Genomic DNA, 21,800 nt, shown 5'->3' with positions numbered 1-21,800 from the left:
GGACCAGCAATCCAGCACCCAGCTGCCCACAAAGGCCGACTCTGCCGCCCTTTGCAAAGCCCCTCGTGGGGCACGGGACCGCTCGGCTGGGGCGCAGGCAGTGGAGCTGCAGCCGGCATTCCCCTACCCTCCCTGGCGCTGAGGCCAAAACCTCTGCCTCCTCCCCCTAGGGTGGGTATTTGGGGAAGGATCCAATGAGGCAGTGAGGGAGCGGGGATTTGGGGAGGGATCCAATGGGGGAAGGAGCGGGTGGAGTTGGGGGGGGGCGCGAGCCCCCTCCGGGCTGTGCCTTTGGAGGCAAAATAACTGGACAATTCACATCCTGACTGAACATTGGTCAGGACGCAGAACAATGAAGTAAAAATCGGGACAGTCCCAATAAAATTAGGACATCTGGTCACCCTATCCCCATCCCCTGGCGCCTCAGCATGCCGTGTCCAGGAGCAGCCCTGGACAGCGCTGCAGCGGTGTCGCTCCAGCGAGGCCTGAACTCCTCTCGCTCAAAGCAGTGTGGTAAGGGGACGGCGCTGCAAGCTGCAGCCGAACGGCGGGAGCTCATGCCCCGCTGGAGCCAGGCCGCTGCAGCATTGTCCAAGGCCACTCCTGGATGCGGTGTGCTGAGGCTCCGGGAGAGGGAGGAGGCGGGGTAAGTAGCCTGGTAAGCCTCTCTGAGCCAAGTATCCTCCCCAGCCCTGAGCCCCTCTGAGCCAGACACCCCCCTGACCCCATCCCCCCTACAGCCCTGACCCCCAGCCCCTCTGAGCCGGACACCCCCCTGACCCCATCCATCCCCCGAGCCCTGACCCCAGCTCTGAGCCCAACCCCTCTGAGCCGGACACCCACCTGTCCCCATCCCTCCCATCCCTGAGCCCCTCTGAGCCAGACACCCTTCTAACCCCCCCATCCCTGACCCCTAGTTCCGAGCCCAGCCCCTCTGAGCCAAGGACCCCCCGATTCCAGCCCCCGCTGCGGCTCGAGCCCAGGCCGGGTGCCTCTCCCCTCGCTCTCACTTACCGGCTCTGTCTCGTGCTTCCCGCCTCAGCAGCTCCGGAAGTGACGGTGTAGGAGGAGCAGGAGACAGAGACACGTGCCACGCTTCTGAGCGTCAGGGCTGTCGGACCGCAGCACGTGGGGCTGTGAGGTGGGGGCCCCCAAGAAGGGGGTGAACCTGGTCAGAAGCGCAGCTGCTGGGTTCTCCTCCTGCCGAACTGACCTCACAGCCCAGCACGCGCGCACACTGTGCTCCGACTGCCCGGAGAGTCAGAAGCACAGGGCTGTGAACCCGGAAGCGCCCCCCACCACTTGCCTGTGGGCCGCACAGTGGGTTGTGCAGGCCTAGTCTATAAGGTGCCACAGGACTCTTTGTTGCTTTTTAGAAGAACACTGTAGATTATGTTCCTATATGTTACTTGTCTGTTCCAGCACACCTTTACCCTTGATATAACGCAACCCGATATAACACAAATTCAGATATAACGCAGTAAAGCAAGTGCAGGGCTATGCGATCCGGCAGATCAAAGCAAGTTTGATATAATGCAGTTTCACCTATAATGCGGTAAGATTTTTTTACTCCCGAGGACAGAGTTATATTGGGGTAGAGGTGTACTTTACCTCAAGGTCAACTTCCTCAAAAGCAACAAACTTGGTCTCTGAAAGCACATGCAAGATCATCCATTAGAACTTAAGATACTGGACTACTTCCACATTTTACATAAAGCACTCTCCATGGTTTAGGTCATTTTAAGCCCCCCTCCTTTTTTTTTTAATCCCAGTAGAATCTATTTCACGCCATTTTTAGTTTCCAGTGATTCATGAAAACAAGGGTGAAGAGCTTTATCACCACAAACATGAGGTGAGAAGCCACTTAAAAGCTCTGGAAATCTCTGATCAGAAGGCATGCACTTCTGTTTCTCCAGTCCTGTGCGGAAGTGTTGGGGGGGAACCATTTCCCTTTGACCCCACTGCCACGACTGTATGAGGGATTCTGCATTGGGAGGGACCCAATCTGGATGGACATGCGCATGTGCAAGGGAGCAAAGTATCAGATCAGTAGTTCTCTCAGGGTATGTCTACACTACGAAATTAGGTCGATTTTATAGAAGTTGAGTTTTAGAAATCAATTTTATACAGTCAATTGCGTATGTCCTCACTAAGCGCATTAAGTCGGCAGAATGTGTCCTCACTACCGCGGCTAGCATCGACTTACAGAGCAGTGCACTGTGGGTAGCTATCCCACAGTTCCTGCAATCTCTACCGCCCATGGGAATTCTGGGTTAAGCTCCCAATGTCTGATGGGGCAAAAACATTGTCACAGGTGGTTTTGGATACATGTTATCAGTCCCCCACCCCCTCCATGAAAGGGGCAGTAGACAATTGTTTTGCACCTTTTTCCTGGGTTACCCATGCAGATGTCATACCATGGCAAGCATGGAGCTCAGCTCACTGTCAGTGCTGCTGTTGTGGGCAAGTCTACCGGGGGGGCTGCTGTAATCCAAGTAGCTAATGCAACCATTCACTTTCTTTTGTCAAGCGTAATGACTCTGGGAAATGTACGGGCCTTTTTAGATTTTAGGTGCATCATATTCCTGTCCTTTGTTGCTAGTGAAGAAGTCTTGCAGCCATACATTCCAGTCCGGTCGATGCTGTAACACCCCGATAGTACTTCTGTGGTTGACATATATAACAGCTCCAGGGCTCTTGCTCTTTTGCCTTGGCATCTTGCCCTACCTCCAAGCATTAGACACAGAAGCACCTGCAGCAGGTGGCACTGCTACACAGCAGCAGCTCCTTGCCTTCGCAGCAGATGGTGCAGTGGAACTGGTATCCACCCTCGTCGGACATGTAGCTTGGCCAGAGGTTTGGGAACTTCTTCCCTGCCTGGCTCCTAGCAGCCTCAAGGGCATGGTGTACAGCTCCACCACTTACCCTGCAACTTTGCTCTCCTGCTCCCCAGTGACGAGCTTGTGGGATATGTTCGGGTCCTCCTAGCAGACGTGGTATTGCTATTCTGGGAGGACTCCTTGGAATCCTTCTCAGCGAGATCGATCAGAGCGCCTGGACAGACATGGCCATCCTCCTCTTAGAGCATTGAATGGGAGCCAGAGACTCCAGGTATTCTCTTCTTTAAGTTTAGTCTCATGGAGATTCAGCCCTGCCTGGAATATCATGCGAGCTGGAAGGTTCTGCCTCAGGCTGCTCTCCCAGCTGGCAGCACTGTGCTGTTGCACCTACCCCAGCCTACCCCTTGCTCCCATGGCTCATGAAGCCTGGACAGTAGTAAGGAGCAGTTCAACTATAGGCTGAGTAAGTGCCAAACGTGTCTTTGGACATTTAAAAGCTCACTGGTGCTGTTGGTCAGACCTCCGTGCAACCAACATTCCCATTGTTAGTGCTGCTTGCCGTGTGCTCCATAATATCTGAGAGAGTAAGGGGGAAGACATTTATGGTGGGGTGGGACGTTGAGGCAAATGGCCCAGCATCCGATTTTGAGCAGCCAGACACCAGGGCAATTAGAAGAGTACAGCAAGGCACACTGCACATCAGAGAGGCTTTGAAAACCAGCTTCATGAAAGGCAAGGCTTCGGTGTGACAGCTGTGTTTCTCCTTGATGCAAACCCACCCCCTTTGTTGATTTTACTTCCCTGTAAGCCAACCACCCTCCTCCCTTTGAAATAAAGTAACTATTGTTTTGAAACCATGCATTCTCTCTATTAATTTTTAAAAAATGATAAAATGGACAAGGCAGCCTGGGTGAGGTGGAGGAGGAGGGAAGGACAAGGTCACATTGCTTATTGTAGCCATACTAAAAATCAAACTGTTTGAATGATAGCTCTCTGTTGCTTAGGCCATCCTCTGGAGCACAGTGGCTGGGTGCCTGGAGCCTCCTCACCCGTGTTCTTGGGCGTCTGGGTGAGGAAGCTATGGAACATGGGGAGGAGGGTGGGCAGTTATGCAGTGGATGCAGCAGGGGTCTGTACTCTTGTTGGCTTTCCTGCAGCTCCAACAGACGCTTCATCGTGACCATTTGCTCCCCCATTAGTCTCAGCATTGCGTCCTGTCTCCGCTCTTCGTGCTCACTTAATTCTTTTCTGGCCTTCGCCACTGAATGCCTCCCTGCATTAAGCTGTGCCCTAGCAGTGTGAGAGGACTGCATGAGCTTGAAAAACATGTCATCGTGAATGTTTTTTCACCTTCTAATCTGCGATAACCTCAGGGACGGAGATGATAGGGAGAGCACAGAAACATTCTACCATCTACAATTCTGGAGGGACTGCATGGTCACCTATGCTGCTAAGTTCGCCACTCTGACCAAACAGGAAATGAAATTAAAAAGTTCCCGGGTCTTTTCCTGTGTACCTGGCTAGTATATTGGAGTTCAAACTGCTGCGCAGAGCGGTCACAAGGGAACACTCTGGGATAGCTCCCGGAGGCCAATACCATCCACACTACCCCAAATTCGACCCAGCAAGGTTGATTTTAGCGCTACTCCCCTCATCAGGGAGGAGTACAGAAGTCGATTTTAAGAGCCTTTTAGGTCGACAGAACGGGGTTGGTTGTATGGACGCAGTCATTTTTAAATTGACCTAACATGGCTAAATTCAACCCAACCCCATAGTGTAGACCAGGCCTCAGACTCAGGAACGCCACATAGATTATCCGTGCTTTTTAACAATCCCCAGATACCTGTGGAGTTTTGGAAGGCAAGAGGCCATAGCCATATCTTGTCAACAGGGGAAAGAAGAATAAGCCTAAAGGAATTCCCTCCCACTATACCTCTTTCTACAGGTTTTACCAGAAGCACACCCAGTGTGACCTTCTGTTATTTCAACTTTCTGGAAGTTGAAGTACTGAATATGAGTAAGCAAAGGTTAGAAAAGCATGAACTATTCATTCTCCAATACCTGCTTTACCACTTAAATTAGTTGATGCATAAATTAAGAATGAAAAGGATGATCTGTCCTGAACAATAGTAATCACATTTTAATAACTGTGGTGTCTATTTCCCTAGAGCAACATAGTAATTAAAATACCATAAGTATAAATTCAGTATTTAAATTACTGATGAGACTATTAAGTACCCCAATACACAGCATGTAGTACCAGCAAGTTAATGTCACTATGAAAATCTTCTGAAATTTCCTATCTTGCAAGTTCAAAACCTTGAGTTACACAAAAGATTTTACATTTAAAGCTACTATGAATTTGCTTTTCATTGTACAATGTTTTAGGTGTTTCACTGTATTTAGTAATTAATATATTTCTGCTTTCAGTAGTACCAGCTGACAGTAAACACATCTTGGTAGTTTGCTCTAACACAATTCACTTCTTATAGCTATATGAAACTGAGGCACACAATCCACTTTATAAGACAGTGTTTGGCCAAATCACACTTTCACGGGGAAAAAAGCCTTTAGAAGGACCACAAAGCTATTAGTTGCAAGTCAGTTTCTGCAGAATAGTAAGATCAAGGGAGCAGAATGTCCTTTCCCACAAAGCAAACAGTTATTATTACATCATGGCAAAAATTAGAAGTCATTGTTTTATTACAACAAGAAGAAAGTCAGTTTTGTTGAAGGAAAAGAGGTAATATAAAATATTTTATATTAAGTTGTTGATCACTGGAAATTTCAGGAAAGTCATGACGATTTTTTTTTTAAACAAAAAACTGTTCAAATACATTTAACGCTTAATACATAAAACTGTACTTAACTATGTTGGAGAAAATTTTTCTTAAAGAATAGTTCTGCTCAACAGCAGTGCAGTTGGGTGACCAAACACAACAAAAACAAAAAACCAACCCACTTTATTATAGTTGAAGAGTGGCACCTCCATCTAAGGTTGCTTCACAATATCTGTTTTAAAGTTATCTTTCCTAAATCCTCTAAAACTGACATGCTTAGTCATATTTCTTAGAAATGTGGTATGCCTTGAGAGGGTGTAAAGCAGGATTAGTGACCCAAATGGAGTCATTTCAGCCCATGGTGCAGAAATACAAGTCCCCCCGCAAAAGACAGCAATATTTTAAAAAGTTTCTAGGTGGGATTTTTTTTGCCCAGAGCTAAAGAACAAAAGGTGGGTCAAAATAGTCTCAATCTGTTAAATCTTATCCAAGACAGTGCATGGCACCCATGAAATCTCTAGGGGGCAGGGACCCAAACTGAAAAAAGTAATAAGAAAATGCACCAAAACAGAAAAAGCACTAGATTTCTATTACTGCCATTTTATAAGCTTTGAAGCTGCACTCTTGCAAGTGCTCTCAAATTGAAACGGTTAACTGGATTGCTCTGAAATTTGGTGTGCTTCATGGTGTTATGGGACAGCATTAGGGGATACAAACAGGGCCGGCTTTAGGAAGTGCGGGGCCCAATTCGAACAGTTTTGACCGGGCCCCGGCAGGGATGACTTTAAAAAAAAAACAGGTGGGGCTTGTACTCACCGAGCGGTGCTCCAAGTCTTCAGCGGCTGGTCCTTCACTCACTCTAGGTCTTCAGCGGCACTGAAGGACCCGCCGCCGAAGACCCAGAGCGAGCGAAGTACCCACCGTCGAAGTGCTGCTGAAGACCCGGAGTGCTGCCAGGTGGGTAAAAATTAAAAAAGGAGCCTCTAGCCAGGAAAGGGATTCTCACTGGGCGTGGGGCCCCTTCAGGCGTTGGGCCCAATTCGGGGGAATTGGTGGAATAGGCCTAAAGCCAGCCCTGGATACAAATTTGGAATCACCTGACCAAGGGAGTCCTACATTACAGCCCCCCCAAAATGGTTTCCTTTTGTTGCCCTATACAGTTAAACTGACAGGTGTTATGGATGGGATGAATCAACAGAGCTCTGTATGGCTGTGAATTCACCCTTCAATTAACAAAACTAAGGATAAATTAATCACAAACCCTCCACCTAAGACAAAAGAAGTTTTGGACAAGTGGCTGGAGGTTGCTATAATCTGTGAGTCATGGATGACAATTTTATTTTGGGGATAATGTAATCAGTCGCTGAAGGAAAAAAAAACTTTTAGACTTGTGAATGCTTCCTGGGAGGGAGGGCTTATTAGGGAGGGGAGGAAGAGAGGGAAAAAGGGGTTGCGGCTGCAGCAAAGAGATGAGGGTTATGTGGATGTATGGCACCTTCAGCTCTGCCAGTACATCCCAAGTCCTGTGCACCACCAATACTACCAGTACATCCCAATCTGGATGGAATGCTATTGGTAACAGTGAACAGGCTATAAAAGGAGATGAGGTGCTTCTGCATTTCAGGAACAGTGGGGTGGGCAGAGAAAAGGTGTGCGCTAACAGGGAACACTGGGGCACTGCTGAAAGAGAGGAGAGTTTAGGTTGCATGGGCAATCTTAACTCTGCACTTCCTGGTTTTCAGAAGTTTGAGTTTTGCTCAACTCAACATTCTGCAAGGGAACAACATTCCACCAAGCAAACTTAGAGCTGCATTAAAATATTTAATGCCACTGAATCTTATAGTGACTAGTTCTTTGAGATGAGCTTCTGTGATGTGTTGAATTTCAAAATCAAAATTTTGGAGAGCTAAACTCCAACGAAGAAGTTTCTTGTTGTTCCCCTTGGCAGTATGAAGCCACTTTAGTGCAGCATGGTCAGTTTGTAGTTGGAACCGCCGTCCCCGAACATATGGGCGTAGCTTTTCCAGGGCGTACACAATGGCATAGCATTCCTTTTCACTGACTGACCAGTGACTTTCCCTCTCAGACAGTTTCTTGCTGAGAAACACGACAGGATGGAAGTTGTGATCTGTTGCTTCCTGCATGAGCACTGCTCCTATACCACGCTCAGATGCATCTGTGGTTACTAGGAATGGCTTGTCAAAGTCCGGGGCCCTGAGCACAGGATCAGACATGAGCATCGCCTTAAGCTGGGTAAAGGCCTTTTGACACTCATCAGTCCACTTAACTGCATTTGGCTGGGTCTTTTTGGTCAGGTCGGTCAGTGGGGCAGCGATTTGGCTGTAGTGTGGTACAAATCGCCTGTAGTATCCGGCCAAGCCTAAGAAGGATTGGACCTGTTTCTTTGACCTTGGGACAGGCCACTTTTGGATAGCATCCACCTTGGCCTGTAGGGGGTTTATGGTTCCTCGACCCACCTGCTGCCCCAGGTAAGTCACTCTGTTTTGGCCTATTTGACACTTTTTGGCCTTAACAGTTAGTCCTGCCTGCCTGATGCGCTCAAAGACCTTTTCCAGGTGGAGTAGGTGTTCGGGCCAGGAGTCTGAAAAAATGGCCACATCATCGAGGTAGGCAACTGCAAAGTCTCCCAGTCCAGCTAGTAGACCATCTACCAGCCTCTGGAAGGTGGCGGGTGCATTTCGAAGGCCGAAAAGAAGGACACTGAATTCATACACCCCCACATGGGTGACGAATGCTGATCTCTCCTTGGCAGGTTCATCGAGCGGTACTTGCCAGTACCCCTTGGTTAAGTCTATTGTAGAGATGAACTGGGCACGTCCCAACTTCTCCAATAGCTCATCGGTGCGTGGCATTGGATAGTTGTCCGGACGAGTTACAGCATTTAGCTTACGGTAGTCCACGCAAAAGCGTATTTCCCCATCTGGTTTGGGTACCAGAACCACTGGAGATGCCCATGCACTGGTAGATGAGCGGATTATACCCATCTGTAGCATGTTCTGGATCTCCCGTTCTATAGCAGCTTGGGCATGAGGAGACACCCGGTAGGGTGGGGTTCTGATTGGGTGAGCATTACCTGTATCAATGGAGTGGTATGCCCGTTCAGTCCATCCTGGGGTGGCTGAGAACAATGGGGCGAAGCTAGTGCACAGCTCCTTGATTTGTTGCCGCTGCAGACGTTCCAGGGTGGTTGAGAGGTTCACCTCTTCCACGCCACCGTTTTTTTTTCCGTCGTAGTAGACACCGTCAGGCCACTCAGCCTCATCTCCCTGGACTGTAAACTGACAAACCTGTAAGTCTCTGGAATAGAAAGGCTTGAGAGAATTAACATGGTACACTTTAGGCTTTAGTGAGGAATTGGGAAATGCTATGAGGTAGTTTACAGCTCCCAGGCGCTCTTGGACCGTGAATGGCCCTTCCCATGATGCTTCCATCTTATGGGCCTGTTGCGCCTTCAAGACCATAACCTGGTCTCCTACCTTGAAAGAACGTTCTCTGGCATGTCTGTCATACCAGGCCTTTTGCTCTTTCTGAGCATCCTTTAGGTTCTCTCTAGCAAGGGCTAAAGAGTGTCGGAGGGTGCTTTGTAGGTTGCTTACAAAAGTCCAGAATGTTAGTTCCTGGAGAAGGCGTAAACCCCTCCCATTGCTGCTTCACCAACTGTAATGGCCCCTTAACCTCGTGACCATACACAAGTTCAAATGGTGAAAACCCTAAACTGGGATGTGGTACAGCCCTGTAGGCAAACAGCAACTGCTGCAACACTAGGTCCCAATTATTGGAGAATTCGTTGATGAATTTTCGTATCATGGCCCCCAAAGTTCCATTGAACCTTTCCACCAGGCCATTGGTTTGATGGTGGTACGGGGTGGCAACCAAGTGATTCACCCCATGAGTTTCCCACAGTTTTTCCATGGTCCCTGCCAGGAAATTAGACCCTGAATCTGTAAGGATGTCAGAGGGCCAACCTACCCTGGCAAAGATGTCTGTTAGGGCCAGGCAAACAGTGTTAGCTCTGGTGTTGCCTAGAGCTACTGCTTCTGGCCATCGGGTAGCAAGGTCCACTAAAGTCAGTACGTACTGCTTTCCTCTGGGCGTCTTTTTTGGGAAAGGGCCCAGAATATCCACAGCTACTCGCTGAAATGGGACCTCAATTATGGGGAGTGGCTGGAGAGGGGCCTTGACCTGGTCTTGAGGCTTACCCACTCTTTGGCATACCTCACAAGACCGGACATACTTGGCAACGTCCTTGCCCATCCCCTCCCAGTGGAAGGACTTCCCCAACCGGTCCTTGGTTCTGTTCACCCCAGCATGGCCACTGGGATGATCATGGGCTAAGCTTAAGAGCTTCCCCCGGTACTTAGTTGGAACCACCAACTGTTTTTGCGGCTGCCATTCTTCCCGGTGTCCACCAGAAAGAATTTCCTTGTATAAAAGTCCTTGGTCTATAACAAACCGGGATCGATTAGAAGAGCTGAGAGGCGGTGGGGTGCTCCGTGCCGCTGCCCACGCTTTCTGAAGGCTGTCATCTGCTTCCTGCTCAGCCTGGAACTGTTCCCTTGAGGCTGGGGTCACCAGTTCTTCCTCAGACTGTGGACTTCGGCTTGGTCCCTCTGGAAGCGATGTAAGTGATGGGGTTGTTTCCGTTGCTGGTGAACTGCTCTCCGCTGGTGCACCTGAGGGTATTTCAGGCTCTGGCGGAGCCTTTTGGGTATGGCTGTCTGTTGCTTCTGCCAGTTTGGGCTCTCTGGTGCCCTCTGGCGTTGAGATTGAAGCTGGGGTTGCACTTGCTGGTGCTGGTTGCTGTTCCAGTTCCGGGCCTGGGACTGGAGATGCTGTGGCTGTTTTAGTGGTAGGCATGGAATCCGGGTCCACTACCTCTGTCTGGGTCTCTGGTAACACAGACGGGGCGTCTGTGGACGGCTCAGGAACAGGAATGGGTCTGGAAGCTTGCCTGGTTTGGCTACGTGTAACCATTCCCACTCGCTTGGCCCGCCTCACCTGGTTGGCCAAGTCTTCCCCCAGTAGCATGGGGATAGGATAATTGTCATAGACTGCAAAAGTCCACATTCCTGACCAGCCTTTGTACTGGACAGGCAGTTCAGCTGTAGGCAAGTCTACAGCTTGTGACATGAAGGGGTAAATTGTAACTTTGGCCTTTGGGTTGATGAATTTGGGGTCTACGAAGGATTGGTGGATAGCTGAGACTTGTGCCCCCGTGTCTCTCCACGCAGTAACCTTCTTTCCGCCCACTCTCAAATTTTCCCTTCGCTCCAAGAGTATTTGAGAGGCATCCGGGCCTGGGGATCTTTGGTGTGATGGTGGTGTAATGAATTGCACTCGCATGGTGTTCTTGGGACAGTTGGCCTTGATATGTCCCAGTTCATTACACTTAAAGCATCTTCCATCTGATGGGTCACTGGGCCGAGGTGAGTTACTGGAGACTGGTGAGGTGGAAGGGTAGGGTGTCTGTGGCTTTACTTGGGTGGTATGTGGGGTCTTTGGCTGTCCTCGGTTGTAGGGTTTATGGTCTGTGTGCCCCCTGGGGTAATCGTTCCCCTTGACAGTAGCTTTCTTGCTTTCTGCCAGTTCCATCCATTTGGCTCCAATCTCCCCCGCCTCAGCGATATCTTTGGGTTTTCCATCTTGTATGTACCATGTGATGTCTTCAGGAACACCATCCAAGAACTGCTCCATTTGTATGAGGTTCAGTTCTTCCAAGGTTTGAATGTTGTTTCCTGTTATCCAGGCCTCATAGTTTTTTGCAATGTAGTAGGCGTGTTTGGGAAATGACACCTCTGGTTTCCACTTTTGGGTTCTGAAGCGCCGACGGGCATGATCTGGGGTTATCCCCATTCTGTATCTGGCCTTGGTTTGAAAAAGTTTATAGTCATTCATTTGCTGCTTAGGCATTTCAGCTGCCACCTCTGCTAAAGGTCCACTGAGTTGTGGCCTTAATTCTACCATGTACTGGTCTTCGGGGATGCTGTACCCAAGACAGGCTCTTTCAAAATTTTCCAAGAAGGCCTCGGTGTCATCCCCTGCCTTGTAGGTGGGAAATTTCCTGTGCTGTGGAGCAATAATTGGCGCCGGGTTGTTAGGGTTGGCTGGCACATGCAGCCCAGCTTTTGCCAAGTCCAGTTCATGTTTTCTCTGTTTTTCCTTCTCTTCATTCTCTTTTTGTTGTTTTTCCATTTCTTTTTGTTGTTTTTCCATTTCTCGGCGGTGGGCCAACTCTTCTTCTGCTTGTTTCCTTCGGTAGGCCACCTCTTCTTCTTCTAGTTTTCTTTTGTGTGCTGCCTCTTTGGCCGCCTGTTCTCTTTGGAAGGCTGCCAGTTTGATGCTTTCTTCCTTTTCTTTCAGCTCCATCTCTTTTTGTTTTATTTCTAGTTCCTGTTTGTGTTTTTCCATCTCTCGCCTGTGTTCAGCTTCTTTGAAGTGCTCTTCAGCCTCCATTTTTGTCTTGGTAGACATGGTTCCTGTTTTCTTGTGTTGGGGTGCCCTCCGGTGTTTCTCTTCTGAACTGCAGGCTCTCTGTTGCCTCCTGAAGTCTGCCTAGCAACAGTGCCTTTAGCTAATCTTCAATGTTAAGTAAACCTGAAAAACCACTTTATTTGCATTTATATAGTGCTGGTATGACTCTCAATGGGAGTGCTATTGTGTGACAAAAGACTCGTGATAGCCCTTAACAACTTCTTGCTTAACATGCAAGCCACAAACTGCCAGAGAGAGCAGAGAAAAAAAAATTCTCTCTGGTTCCCTTTTAAAACCAAACTGTTCCTCTCTGCTAAAAAGCCCTTAGCAGAGAAAAGAAAAATATAATATTCCTACTGGCTTCTGTCTATATCCCACCACTGCTACACCATATCATAACCTTAGTCCCAGATTTGGACCTTAGCGTCCAAAATATGGGGGTTAGCATGAAAACCTCCAAGCTTAGTCACCAGCTTGGACCTGGTACTTGCTGCCACCACCCAAAAAATTAGAGTGTTTTGGGGCACTCTGGTCCCCCTGAAAAACCTTCCCTGGGGACCCCAAGACCCAAATCCCTGGAGTCTCACAACAAAGGGAAATAATCCTTTCCGTTCCCCCCCCCCCCCCAGGTGCTCCTGGAGAGATACACAGACACAAGCTCTGTGAATCCAAACAGAGGGACTCCCCCTCTCCGTTCCCGGTCCTGGAAACAAAAAGGACTTTCCTATTCCCCCAGAGGGAATGCAAAATCAGGCTAGCCAATTCAACACACACCCATCTCCCCTGATTTCTTCCTCCCACCAATTCCCTGGTGAGTACAGACTCAATTTCCCTGAAGTAAAGAAAAACTCCAACAGGTCTTAAAAGAAAGCTTTATATAAAAAGAAAGAAAAAATACAAATGGTCTCTCTGTATTAAGATGATACAATACAGGGTCAATTGCTTAAAAGAAATATGAATAAACAGCCTTATTCAAAAAGAATACCAATCAAAGCACTCCAGCACTTATATTCATGCAAATACCAAAGAAAAGAAACCATATAACTTACTATCTGATCTCTTTGTCCTTACACTTAGAAACAAAAGGTTAGAAAACAGAACTACTTCTCCAAAGCTCAGAGAAAGCAGGCAGCCAGAAAACAAAGACCCCAGACACAAACTTCCCTCCACCCAGAGTTGAAAAAATCCGGTTTCCTGATTGGTCCTCTGGTCAGGTGCTTCAGGTGAAAGAGACATTAACCCTTAGCTATCTGTTTATGACAGTTGTCCACATGAATCCCATGTTCGTGAAGTCAGTATCTTTGAATAGAAGTTTCAGAGCCATCCTTGTGCATCCCCACCAGAGGGCTCAAAGGCCAGAGTGGCTACAACCCACCCCTAGTTTTCTTTACCTGGGATTTTGAAATGGCAAGTGAACGCCAAGTAAGAGGAATAGAGTTTGTGGGATCTATGTGGACAACAACCCATTCTCAAAGAATCATAGTTACTTTAAGGTAATTAACTGTTTTTCCGCTGAGTGTGTGTGCACGTGTGTGGACTGCACTCTAGTCTAGGTGACTAATAAACAGACCTCCCAAACCTGCGGGGTGAGGGGGGATGCAAATGCAGAAACTGGCTTGTGAGTTACTTGTTAGCTTGCAGCTTGTTACTTTTTTTTTTTTTGATCGGTTCCTAGCAAGCATGGCAAGGGGGCGGGCAAGAGAGTCAGGGGTGAACAACGGGTCCACCACAGTGCCAGACTGCACACCAGGGTGGTGGTGGTGTAAGGGAGATCTAGTCATAGAGTGTTGGGGTTCTTAGCGATTGGTTTGTTTTGGCCTTGTTTTGTAATGGGATTAGCTTAATTTTTGGCTTATTGTGAAAATTGGGGTGCTTATTTACACAACTGTGCCAATAAGCAGTATGGGAGTCTTAACTGCCACTAACAGTGCCCTACCAAATCTCACATTTAATTTCATAGCCAGGAGAAGGTACGGTGACTACCACAATTAGCTGCCTCACAAATTTCAGATATGGTGATGTCAGATATGGGGGACGGGTAGCTCAGTGGTTTGAGCATTGGCCTGTTAAACCCAGGGTTGTGAGTTCAATCCTTGAGGGGGCCACTTAGGGATCTGGGGCAAAAATCTGTGTGGGGATTGGTTCTGCTTTGAGCAGGGGGTTGGACTAGATGACCTCCTGAGGTCCCTTCCAATCCTGATAGTCTATGATTCTGTGTGTCCAAAGCATGCACAAAAATGGAGCTGGTGCTGTAGCAGAGTGAATTTTAGCATTTGAAGGAAGAGGTGTATCAGCCACATTACTGCAGACTGAAATACATGCATAATTCTTATTTATATTTTCTGGGAGACAATGGGCTGCCCCATAGGCAGAGATGGCAAGAAAAAGATGGGAAGTCTGTGTAAAAGGTTTTGTCTTATCAAGATAATATAACAAGCTCTTTGAAACATCCAGGATATAGAGTTTCTTCTCTCCTGAAGAACAATGTGGTTTTCGAAAGAAAACAGGTAAATTAATTGCAGTTCAAATGAGAGTGACAAGTTTGGGAATAAACTTGCGAGGAGGTCTTTACATCAATCTCCCTCTGTTGAACACTGTATGAGAAGGGTGAGCCATAAGAGACTGGAGTTTGGTCACCCTTCCAGCTTATGTAATGCTGACAAAAAAGGCCATCTTGAGGGTAAGGTAGTGTAAAGTGCACTCCAAGAGGCTTAAAACGGGGGCTTGTAAGGACAATATGGAATCTTAATATTGGAGACAGTTCTCTAACTGCTGGATAAGTATGAAGTAACTACTTTAGGAATCTAGATGCTGTGGGGTGAGTGAAAAATGAACATGATGGTACGGGGGATAGAATGCTGAGAACACTGCAAGGTGGCTTTTGACAGAACTGTGCTTTAAGTACCAAATATATTATAGGGGTTTTTTGGTTTTTGGGAGGGGGGTTGCATTTTTCCCCTTTTGTCTGGAGATGGTCTGGGTGAATATACAATGCATAGGTGATCAATGTCTTCATAGGAGGAGCAGAGAAGGGAACCTGCCTGAGTATTACTGGGGTCTAACCACCCATTCAGTGCCAGTAAAATGTGTCCTGACACTACAGTCACATGCTCATTTGATGCATGCAAGGTAATACGGCAACTTTAATCAGCCTTTTAATGGACCCAGGTGAAGTCTGGCTAATAGTGTCACATAAAAGCAAGGTGATGTGGGCTAAAAGTTTGAGTTACTGTAGTTGACATTCAATTTGACACTGATCATCATATGAAGAGAAAAATCTGCCTTCAGTAATGTATGTTTATGCTGCTTTGGAGTCCACTACAGCTCTTATAAACTATAATTTATGATGGATTGAGACAATTTTTCATAAGTTACCACGAGGCCCAGCTATCTGAACAAGACAACATAGTTTGAGGCTGCGATGTCTCCTCAGATCAACCAATCTTCTAGTTATGAGTAGACATGAATGCCCTGTCTTCTTGGATGTGCCACCACTACAGTGAGGCATTTTATAATGCCTCAGTGCTAGAGAGAGACTGAATAGCAGAACCTTGAATGGGCCCTACTGTGAACCTACTGTGCACCACTGGGTGGCAATACAGAAGAATGTGTCTTTGAGGATAAACAGCCAACCAACCAGTTTTGAGCATGAAGAGGCAGGATGATGGAGGCAAGATGCCATTTCTTCCTTTAGGTGATTTTCATTAAAAGGTCTCTGAAGGACAAGAAAGGGGATGGGCAGGGGTTAAGAACTGAAACTGGATGGAACAGCCATGGGAGAAAACAGGGTATTAGAAGTTATCATGCCCCAAGTCTGATGGAAGAAGGAAAGCCAGCATCTAAAGACAGAGTTTAGAGATGGCTTTTGAATGATTGTAGTGTGGTTCTCGACCCTCACATCGAACCTGCTGTTCTGGAAGCAGCTGTAAACGGCTCAAACAAGGAAGATTGTCTTGTCCAAGGCAAGTTGTCTTCTGCCTTGACTGACATCCTAGTATCTGAAGGTCTTATAATTTGGGGCCAAGGTACAGATTCTTACACACACACAGACTTGACCCCCCCCGCCCAAAAAACCCCCCACCAAACACTCACTGTGTGTGGCCCTGGAATCCTATAGGGAGCGTAGTACACTGATAAATCACAAGTTAAATAAATCTGTGCTTTCAGATGACATCCTCAATTACATTTTACAAAATGCCAGAGGCTTGCAGCAATGAAGTTATAGGTAGTTGCCACAGCAGCCACAGATCAAGCTGTGTCCTATTTATCTGTTGCTGACTGTAACAATGTTTTAGCCACTAGTCCTTTTCAACTATGCCTTTCAATCACCCACTCAAGTCTAGAGGAGTTTAGCTAGATGGAGAATACCTGATCTCACATGAGATATTTTGCATTTAAGCTCTGATGATTAGCAACTCATAGTTCCAGTGACCCTGACAAACAGGCTTTTCTCCAAAATAAATCTAATTTCTTGTGTGTGTCTGTCTTCTGGACTATTCTTCAATTGCTTGGTCTTTTTCATGGACCACAATCAATCATCAACAAACCCGATGTTGCCTTTTGGGGTAACCGATGCGTCTCTTCTGCTGTCTTAGCCAGAAGAGGCAGTGTGGCTGGTGCCTGTCAGAGTCTTTGCTGGATCTAATGTGCCCTCATTAATTGCTGTCCTAGCAAAAACAGAAGAATGTAGAAGACCAAGGATCTTGTGAGCATTTTCTTCTATCACGGATGTGCTATCTTGAGAGTCTCAATAATGAGGGAGAGCAGCTTCAGCTGTGCTCTAAAGTCATCAAAGGCTGATACATGAGTTGAAGAGAAAGTTTCATCAGTAGAAGATGAAGATGGATTCCTGGGAAATGAAGTGTGTTGTTCCGGGGGCATTAATGCCCACTCCTCCTCTGCCAGCTGCTGCTGTTCTTCCCTGTCTGCAGATAAAGATCAAGACCCTCTATACTTCCTTCTCTATCATTCAAGAAGGATCAGCCCCTGGATGCAGGTCCCCAGCGTGCCTATAACTAAGGCTTGTTCTGACTGAGTTGCCAGACAGGGAGACACTGGGACTCTAAAATGGAGTCCCTGGTCTGTAGAGAGAGACCTTTGCTTGATCTGTCAGAAAAAGATTTCCTGCTGTATAGTGGAGAAGTGGTGCTGGAGATGAAGAACAAACATCTTCTAGAGGCAGTGCCAATCTTCAAGACAACCTCAGTACTGGGAGGTCAGAAATATGCACCACTATTGAATGTAAACATGGATGCTATGGGTGGTAATGAGGCATAATTATCTCCTTCAACATTGAATCGAGTGGAACATTTAAGGCCTTCGTTGACAGGGCCGATGTTGGCACGGGTGCCAATGTTCATGCTGATGTTTACTAGTTATCAGTATTTTCAAGTATGGGTACCAAAAGTGACTTCAATTCAATGGCCACTGCTATTCAAAGATTTTTGACCTTTAGAGCATGAGGTTCATACAGAATTAGATGGGATCCACGTGGTCACATATTCTAAGAAGAAACACGTTTTTATCATGAAAAGTGGCAAGTCAGTTTGTATCAGTCTAATACGCCACCTCTCCAAAACATGGATCTGAAAACATCAGCAGGAACTCCATGCAGAAACTTCATACTGACACACTATTCCACTTTTCTGGCCTCTCTCCAGTACTAGAGATAAGATCCCTGCTCTGTCCCAAAAATTCCCCCTCAGTTTATGATTGTGTGTGCAGGGACGAAAAATATGCAAAGATAATGCTGACAGTCCTCCAACTTGCAAATCTACCACAGATTTCAAGGGGGATAATGGCACAAAGAGCAGGAAACCCACTAATTCCCCAGCTTCAGAACTGTAATCACTTGAAAGAGGTATCAGCAGTGAGAGGAAGGGAAGAAAACATTAACCACACAACTCCCTCTAATTACTTCATTTAAAAAAAAAATTTTCTGTAGCCTACCACCCAAATATTTGCATTTCCAGAAGACATTGTTTGACCCTTAGTTAACAATGAAAGAATTTTGTTCACAAAATTTCAGGATTTTACATTTTTTTCAAAACATCAACTTTTTGTATAGTACATTAACTTACTTCCATCTCGAGGGATGGGAGCAGAGGCTTCAGACAAAATTGCTGGATTGGCAGGGTTTGAAGAAAAGGCAGTCTGGGCCTAACAGGAAAAAGGAATTCACATGCATTATTCTGTACAAGAGACTATTAGATAGTTACTATGCAGTTGTGAGGTCAAATATTCAGGTTTTTAGAAAGTACAGTTCGTTATATTAAAGGACAAAACTTCAGAACCCATTCTTGGATTTGAACACCAATTAATATGGATCTGAACACTCATTCATATAAATGGAGTCTTTTACAATGGTATTAAAATTGCTTAATTAAATATCACTTGTCAAAACAGCTTATGGCTGTGACTTTCTACAGGGAAAGCAAGGGAAACAGCATAAAGAGGTAGTACCCTATAAAGAAAGAGGGTTGGTAAATTTATTAACTGTAAATGTATTTACTAAAACAGACTAAGTATTTAAGACATTTACACTAAATAACTTCTCATCCAGAATACAAGAGACACTAAGAAGTTTAAGGTGTTCTGACATCGCACTGTTTAACTGTAATATGAAATTTATAAAACTACAGCAATTGCAAATAGCCAAAATATTTTTTTAGTTCAGTAATTCATAAGGACCTTCAGAGTCTAGATGTGTCAAACTCATCCAATTACACCTACCTCTTCTTGTGCGACCCACAGGAATTAATTGTGCATCAAACCTAAAATGTCAACCATCTTTTCACATTTAGAGCTCCTATTCAGAGAAACAGTGAACCTTCTAATTAGATTTGTATACAGAACTCATAGAAGTGGGTTATTATAAGAGAGGACACAATGTTTACAGCTAATGCCCCCCAAAATACTCTATTTATAAATTAGTATTTGCTAGTCACTGGAAGAGAGTAAACGATAAGCTTATTTGTAATGCTAGGTACTTCCTTCTTCTCAGTCTCCTCCTCTTTTGGTAGTTTTAGAGAACCTAGATAGATATCTGTTTTCTATGCCTCTAAATGCAAACCAGGTACTACTGACTATTTAAAAATTACCTTTAATCAAACTAGTTGCTACAGTTCATGGTTATCTGACATTTTACAATAGAGTTAAAAAAAACACACTGTAATGCATTATGATTTAACCACCTAATTCAACACATTGGTCAAATTAAACAATAATTTAAGAAAACATTAAAAAAAATCACTAATAATGCCTTCTCTAGAAAGCTGTGGATTAGAAGTCAAACAGGTTGCACTTGACAATAAGTCTGAACAATAAATGAAAAACAATTGTAATAGTTTAATAGGACAAGTAGGGGCGGCTCCAGGTCCCAGCATGCCAAGCACGTGCTTGGAGCGGCAAGCCGCGGGGGGCACTCTGCTGGCACCGCAAGGGCGGCAGGCAGGCTGCCTTCAGCGGCTTGCCTGCGGAGGGTCCACCGGTCCCGTGGCTTCGATGGACCTCCTGCAGGAAAGCTGCTGAAGGCAGCCTGCCTGCCGTGCTTGGCGGGGGGGCAAAATGCCTAGAGCCACCACTGATGACAAGCCATTTGGGGGTTAGTTTCCAGTTTAACTATTCCTGTTGTTCAAATTTGTCCATTTAATCTATACTCACTGGCTGAGACTACAGAATTTGCGCTTTTTTCTTCAAATGAAGTTATTGAAGGGGAGGGAAGTTATCAAATCTCAGCTACTACAAAAAAGCTTTAACATGTATCCACACTTGAGTGACCGGTGTTACAACCAAGTAAAAGAACCATCACTGGTAATATAAAAGAAAAAACATGTTAGAACACAGATGCCTCTAAGTGTAAAAGACAACCAGGCTACTGCATAGCTCAACTTCTAGCATGGACAGGACTTTATAAAGGCTGGTTAGCAGGATTCATTAAACTTAAACTATTTGGTGCTCTAGCATGTGGTCTGACGTAAAGTTTTGTTTATCACTGAGAGCAGAAGTGAAACTGGAGTGGTACAAACCTAGAACATTAAGATCAATTAACTATCCCAAAAAGAAACCACAAATATGTTCAACACAGTATTCCAGGATGCAGACTGTGCTTTGAGATCAAAATTTCAAGTGGGGGTGGAAATAATCCCTTGACTATAAGTACTGTCAAGTTATTTTCTTTTTATTACACACACTCTAAGAGAGACATGAAAAGTGTGTCTACTGACCAATCTAGCAGAGCTGAATTAAAAAGTTTTAGTTTGTTCTAGGAAGAGAGGCAGTTTTTAAATCAGCATTTTGTTACTCATTTTGTTACTCAATGGTTACATCTAGTCTAACCCCCCTAACTTTTATTTGCTGCAGCCTTTATCCTTAAAATAAAAATGTGTATCTATTATCTTTAACTTGTCATTTTGATATAAGCAGAGAAGTTGCTATCAACTTTTAGGTATCAGCAAACAAACAACTATTTGGTTAAAAAAGGATAAGTGTTCCATATGATCACATAAGATTTACACTGAAATATTTGTAAGAGCAAGTTATCCTAATTTAAGAAAGGATTAATATCCAATCCATCCAAATAGGTGGCAAAGTACCAAAAAAAAAAAGACTTTCTAGTAATTTAGTCAAGTATTAAATGTTGTACCCACACATTTAACACGAGAAACTTGTTTTAGAAATGAAAATTATTAATTGAACTGTTCATTTTTAACTAGAACTCATCTCAAAAGGAAGTCTATATATTCACCATACCTGAATTACCTTGTCCACTTTCAGATCTTCCAGAGAAGGATAGAGAGACATTTCTGTGCAATTCCCACTAAAGAAAAATAAGATTATTTTAATAATCAAGTTATTTTATTCCCAAACAGTATAAAATGCCAAGTAAAGCTTGGAAGTTGGCTATGTTAAAAGCTACTGTCCAGAAAAGTGAATTTCTGTTGCATCAAACAAGAGTAAATCACGTTATAGAAGAAAGATGAAATCCTCAGTTGATCTGTAGTCTAAAGTCTTGCTTAATGTTGAACAAAAAACTTCAGGATAGTAATGCTCCTGTGCATCAATCTAACACCATCATCAGACTTCTTTTCTACCAACCAACCAAAGAACCTCCAAATGTTCAATTTTACTGAAAGATAGATCTGGAATGTAAACAGAACTTCTAATGGAGATAACTGTGTTCCAAAAGAAATTTTATTCTCTAAAGATGGATTTCTAGGAAGCCAAGATTCATAGAACCAGAGGTTTAGAGGAGGCCAGAAGGGTCATCTAGTCTAACCCCCTGCTAAAATGCAAGATTTTTGTGTGTCAAAAATCATCAAAGACAGACAGCTAATCCAGCCTCTTTCTAAAAACCTCCAGCAAAGGAGATTCGACAACTTCCCTAGGCAGTTTGTTCCATAGTGCTACTGTTCTTGCAGTTACGCAGTTTTTCCTGAGACTTAATCTAAATCTGCTATGCTGTAGTTTGAACCCATTTCCTCTTGTCCTGCCCTCTGTTGCAAGAGAACAATTATTCTCCATCTTTTTTATGGCACCCTTTTCAGTATTTGAAAACTGCTATCATGTCCCTCCTTAATCTCCTCTTTTCCAAACTAAACGTACCCAGTTCCTTCAGCCTTTGCTCATATGATTTGCATTCCATCCCTTTGATCATCTTTGTTGCTCATCTCTGGAATCTTTCCAGTTT

At 45.3% G+C, this 21,800-nt stretch overlaps 1 protein-coding gene across 2 annotated transcripts in view; it reads right to left on the bottom strand.

Annotated features, from left to right (window-relative positions):
* SDCBP (syndecan binding protein) overlaps positions 1-21,800 on the bottom strand; it is a 44,342-nt gene that overhangs the window by 14,243 nt on the left and 8,299 nt on the right. For both annotated transcript variants that reach the window (XM_030553144.1, XM_030553143.1), the window contains exons 2-3: positions 20,864-20,930; positions 18,193-18,271 (exon numbers count right to left, since the gene is read on the bottom strand). In XM_030553144.1, coding sequence (XP_030409004.1) covers positions 18,193-18,271; positions 20,864-20,914 — 130 coding nt within the window. In that variant the 5' untranslated portion in view covers positions 20,915-20,930. The remainder of the gene's footprint in view (positions 1-18,192; positions 18,272-20,863; positions 20,931-21,800) is intronic.

The sequence above is a fragment of the Gopherus evgoodei genome, chromosome 2, assembly GCF_007399415.2.
Source record: "Gopherus evgoodei ecotype Sinaloan lineage chromosome 2, rGopEvg1_v1.p, whole genome shotgun sequence".
Lineage (NCBI taxonomy): Eukaryota > Metazoa > Chordata > Testudines > Testudinidae > Gopherus > Gopherus evgoodei.
This window is presented reverse-complemented; position numbering and strand designations above follow the sequence as displayed.